This window comes from Dipodomys ordii, unplaced genomic scaffold, assembly GCF_000151885.1.
Source record: "Dipodomys ordii isolate 6190 unplaced genomic scaffold, Dord_2.0 Scaffold54, whole genome shotgun sequence".
NCBI classification, from domain to species: domain Eukaryota; kingdom Metazoa; phylum Chordata; class Mammalia; order Rodentia; family Heteromyidae; genus Dipodomys; species Dipodomys ordii.
In genome coordinates, this window is record NW_012267270.1 from 1,337,884 (window position 1) to 1,343,341 (window position 5,458).

At 65.6% G+C, this 5,458-nt stretch overlaps 1 protein-coding gene across 1 annotated transcript in view; it reads left to right on the forward strand.

Moving 5' to 3' along the window:
* Positions 1 to 5,458, forward strand: part of Shank2 (SH3 and multiple ankyrin repeat domains 2) — a 283,271-nt gene that overhangs the window by 20,692 nt on the left and 257,121 nt on the right. Inside the window, exons 5-6 of the mRNA XM_013020959.1 lie at positions 4,429 to 4,580; positions 4,855 to 5,022. Coding sequence (XP_012876413.1) covers positions 4,429 to 4,580; positions 4,855 to 5,022 — 320 coding nt within the window. The remainder of the gene's footprint in view (positions 1 to 4,428; positions 4,581 to 4,854; positions 5,023 to 5,458) is intronic.

The window sequence follows — 5,458 nt, forward strand, 5'->3', positions numbered from 1 at the left end:
CCCCACCACGTCCAGGGCCACACCCCCACCACGTCCAGGGCCACACCCCCACCACGTCCAGGGCCACAACCCCACCACGTCCAGGGCCACACCCCGGGGCCACGTCCAGGGCCACACCCTACCACGTCCAGGGCCACACCCCCACCACGTCCAGGGCCACACCCCACCACGTCCAGGGCCACACCCCAGGGGCCACGTCCAGGGCCACACCCCAGGGGCCACGTCCAGGGCCACACCCCGGGGCCACGTCCAGGGCCACACCCCGGGGCCACGTCCAGGGCCACACCCCCACCACGTCCTGGGCCACACCCCCACCACGTCCAGGGCCACACCCCAGGGGCCACGTCCAGGGCCACACCCCACCACAGCTAGGGCCTACCCCGGGGCCACGTCCAGGGCCACACCCCCACCACGTCCAGGGCCACACCCCAGGGGCCACGTCCAGGGCCACACCCCTGGGGCCACGTCCAGGGCCACACCCCTGGGCCACGTCCAGGGCCACACCCCGGGGCCACGTCCAGGGCCACACCCTCACATCCAGAGCCACATCCCTAGGGGCCACGTCCAGGGCCACACCCCCACCACGTCCAGGGACACACCCCGGGGCCACGTCCAGGGCCACACCCTCACATCCAGAGCCACATCCCTGGGGGCCACGTCCAGGGTCACATCCCTGGGGGCCACGTCCAGGGCCACACCCCTGGGGCCATGTCCAGGGCCACACCCCGGGGCCGCATCCCCCTGTGTCTGGACTAGTGGCTGTCCTGCCAGGGCCACGCCTTGCTTGAACTCGGGCCCGGGCACTGTCTCTGAGCTTTTTTACTTAAGGCTAGTGCTCTACCACCCGAGCCACAGCTCCACCTCAGCGTTTTGGCAGTTAATTGGAGATGAGAATCTCATGGGCTTTCCCGTCATGGCTGGCTTTGAACCGTGATTCTCAGATCTCAGCCTTCTGCTGGAATCGCAGGTGTGAGCCATGGTGTGCGGCTCTCTGTGGTGCCTTTTGAAGCACCTCTCCTCCTCCTGAGCCACGAAGCTACTAAGGAATTTCTAGAGAAGAGGTCGTGTGTGACCTCGAGGTCATGACCTCCGACCCGGGGGCCACAGCCACTTTCTGAGACGCACTTGTTAAGATTCCCGGATGGGTTTTAAACTGGAGAGATTTCAACATTTGAAAACGGGACGATTGTCTAAGGGGTCTGGGTGAGTTCCAGCTCAGGGGCCGCACGGACCGAGCCGCTGCCTTGGGCTGGGCTTGGAGCTGACCGTCCACCCCCCTCCCTTGGGCTGACCATCCACCCTTCCCTCACTTGGGCTGACCGTCCAGCCCTCCCTCACTTGGACGGGGCTTGCGGCTGACCGTCCACCTCCTCACTCAGGCTGACTATCCTCTCTCCACCCCCCCTCACTTGGGCCAGGCTTGTGGCTGACTATCCACCCCCTCCCTCGGGCTGACTGTCCAGCCTTCCCTCACTTGGATGGGGCTTGTGGCTGACCATCCACCCCCCGCTCACTTGTGCTGACCATCCACCCCCTCCCTCAGGCTGACCGTCCACCGCTCACTTGGACAGGGCTTGTGGCTGACCGTCCACCCCTCCCTCAGGCTGACTGTCCAGCCTTCCCTCACTTGGACGGGGCTTGCGGCTGACCGTCCACCCCTGCTCACTTGTGCTGACCGTCCACCCCCTCCCTCGGGCTGACCATCCACCCCTCCCTCACTTGGACGGGGCTTGTGGCTGACCGTCCACCCCCCTCCCTCGGGCTGACTGTCCTCCCTCCACCCCCCCTCACTTGGGCCTGGGTTGGGGCTGGCCGTCACCTCCTCCCTCGCGGTGCTGTCTGGCCGCCCCCGTGTGGGTGTGGGTGCAGGGTGGAAGTCCCGGCCTCACCCAGGGGTCCTCACGGAGGCCAGGGTGGTGAGTCTGGAGGCTTCTGGAACCTTTAAGAAAGCCATCAGGTGCCGCCGCCACCGGCAGCCCTCTCCCACACATGAGGTCCACGCCCTTGTTTGGCGTTCTCCGCCTTCACATCCACTCAGAACTGTGCCCAGTCTGTTGGGGGCAGCGGTCATCCCTGACCTTGGTCCTGCCCCACATTCAAGCCCAGCTCAGCAGGGGTGGCGACCCCAGCTCAAAGACGCCTCCGTCCTGGGAAGCGCTGAGGCCTCATCTCCAGTTTGGTCTGGATGGCCAGGCTTCTGCGTGGACTGGTGTGGGCAGCTGGAGAAGCCGGCCCGAGTCGGTGGCTCACGCCTGTCATCCCGGCTACTCAGGAGGCTGAGATCTGAGGATCACGATTCAAAAAGCTAGCTCAGGCAGGAGAGGCCGTGAGACTTCTGTTCTTTTCCTTTCCCCTCCCTCCTTCCCTTCTTCCCCTCCCCTCTCACTCTCCTTCTTTTTTTTTTTTGTTGGTCATGGGGCTTGAACTCAGGGCCTGGGTGCTGTCTCTGAGCATTTTATTCAAGGCTAGTGCTCTATTACTTTGAACCACAGCACCACTTCCAGTTTTCTGGTGGTCAGTTAGAGATAAGTCTCATGGACTTTTGCCTGGGCTGGTTTTGAACCACAATCCTCAGATCTCAGCCTCCTGAGTAGCTAGGATTGTAGAAGTGAGTGACCTGTGCCTGGCTTGAGAGTCTTCTTTCTAACCAGCAAAAAGCCATACGTGGAGCTGCTGCTCAAGTGGTAGAGCATCAGCCTTGAGCAAAAAAAAAAAAGCTAAAGGACAGCACCTAGGTCCTGAGTTCAAGTCCCAGTAGCACCAAAAAGAAAAAAGGAAACTGGGGTTGTGTTGTGGATTTACCTTGGTCCAAGCCACGGAGCCTGTCTGAGGTTGTGGTGGACGGTGGCTGCCCCCCCCCCCCCGGTCTGTTGGAGCTGACCAGCTCCCGCTTTGGCCCTCCGGTGACCCACGGTGGTGGATTCCCCAGGGCAGGGCTCCCGTCTCTCACCCTGGGCGAGCAGCCGCTGGGGTCTGCGGGCCCTGCCTCCTCTCCCAGCGCACGGCTCGTTCCCCAGGGCACGCGTGGAGCCGCGGCCTCGGCCGCCTGCGTTCCCGCAGCCGTCACCAGGCCCGGCTTTGCCCGCTTCCTGGTCATTTCTATGTCCTCCTCACTGAGGTCCCTCAGTGGTCCCAGAAAATCCCTGTCCCAGAAAACCACCTGGGGTTGGTGCTTCACGCCCGTCCTAGCCGCGGAGGGCGAGACTGGGCCGACCTCCGTTCCAGTCCAGCCAGGGCAAAAAGTCCTCAGTAAACTGGTGTGGAAGCGCGGTCCCGTCCCCTCGGCTACGGGATGCGGCAACAGGGAGGTCGAAGTCCAAGGGAGAGCATTTTAAAAAAAGAAAAGCTACCGGAGGTAGAGATCCACCTTAGCAAGCACAAGGCCCTGAGTTAGAATAAGTACGTGGATAAATGAAGCTCATGAGCCAGGACAGACAGACAGACAGACAGGCAGGAGGGGTGCCACTCCTGTCAGGGTTGTGTGCGGCTCACGTTCCAGCGGTCGCTGGACCGGGCCGCAGAGCACAGGCCGGCCCCAGGCCGTGACCCCACGCCCAGGCCGTGACCCCACGCCCAGGCCGGCCCCAGGCCATGACCCCACGCCCAGGCCGTGACCCCACGCCGCCGGCCTGCGGTAGATGTAAGAAGACTCAGAACAGGCCGCACTTCTGGATAAGTGCTTGTGTGGGTTAGAAATAGTCTCAATGAGGGTGATGCTGGCCACGCTGCAGACGGGGCGGTGCGTCAGGGGAGCGTCGTGAAGGGAAGGGCCCCCCCTCCGGCCGCGTGCTCTCGGTGTGCGCGAGGTCGGGAGGCCCCTCGCGCCGGCCCCGCTGGCCACAGACGTGTCCTGACCACCAGCGGGCATCTGCTGTGCACACCTCTCGCAGTTACCGCAAGAGTGGGTGCCCGTACCGCTCACGCCTGTAATCCCAGCTACTCGGGAGGCTCAAGTGTGAGGGTGGCGGTTCCAGGCCAGCCTGGGGTGACGCACCTTGCTCCTGGGTGAAGCTGGGGGGGGCGCACAAAGAGCTCCGCCTCTGCCCATCCCCGTCCCCTGGGGCTGTGGGTGTCACCTAGATGGATCGCCAGGGGCCTGGGCCTGAGTGGGGTCTGTGAGCGGGTTCCTGATGTCCTCGGGGCTGGGGTTAGGACCCTCCTCCCGGGTTCTGTACAGACATGGCTAGACCTGGCATGGGGGGGGGCGGGGGGTGTGGCCTGGCACAGTACCGGGGCCGGGGCAGCCTGTGGGTGTGCCCCGTACCACCATTTACTGATTTGTATGTGACCCCCACCTGTCATTGTCACCCCAAGGGGCTGCCTGACCCCCACAGCCACAGGTCTCCGTGGTCCCCGGGTGGGGTGGGCAGCGGCTCCGTGGGTCCCTGAGCGTGGGTACCATGGGCCGTGCCTGGGTTTGTCTCCCAGAGACGCCCTTGACCCTGGCCGCCCAGCTGGACGCGTCGGCGGAGGTCATCATAGCTCTGCGGAATGGTGGGGCGCACCTGGACTTCCGCGCCAGGGACGGGCTGACCGCCCTGCACAAGGCCGCCCGCGCCAGGAACCCGCTGGCCCTGAAGGTATGGCCCGAGCGGGCCTGGGGCCCTGCCCAGCCCGGCCCCCGGCGGCCAGGCGGCGGGCCGACCCTGCCCGATGGGGCTCTGGGAGCGTGGGCCGGTCTCACCGTTCCCCGGGGCCTTGCGGGGGTTGGAGGCCGTTGTCCAGCTCGGCTGGCCCCTGGTGGCGTGGAACCTGCTCGGTGCCTGGCCTCTGGGGCTCTGCACCCCCGTGTCGGGACGGCGTTGGGGCCCCACCCCTCCCTCGGCCGGTGACGGAGTCCGTGCCTCTCCGCAGACGCTGCTGGAGCTCGGGGCCTCTCCGGACTACAAGGACAGCTGCGGGCTCACGCCGCTCTACCACACGGCCGTGGTGGGCGGCGACCCGTGCTGCTGTGAGCTGCTCCTGCGCGAGCGCGCCTCCGTGTGCTGCCGGGACGAGAACGGCTGGCAGGAGATCCACCAGGTACGGCCAGGACCGCGCTCGCGGGCGCGGGTGCTGGGTGCAAGGTTACGCGCAAGCCCAGCGCCAGGGAGGCGAGGGACGGGGTGCAGCCGCCTCCCTCCAGGGTGTTTGGAGGGGAGTGGGGGGAGGGGTCAGGCCTGTGGTTTGCCTGCTTGAGTAATTTCAGGATTTGGGGATCCCTGGTTGTCTGGTTCCTGCCCTGGGCACTGGGCGCTGCTGGGCGCTGCTGGGCGCTACTGGGTGCTGGGTGCTGGGCGCTGGGTGCTGGGGGCTGAGTTGGTGGCAGGAACTCAAGGGCTCCGCCTTGGGGCTGCTTCTGAGGTCACACGCGTACATCCAGGAAGCAGCGCCAAGCGGGTCTGCGGGGGCCGAGACACCCGGGTCACCCAGTGCAGAGGCCTGCGCAGCTCCCCTCCCCCCTCCCCGGTCCCCCTCC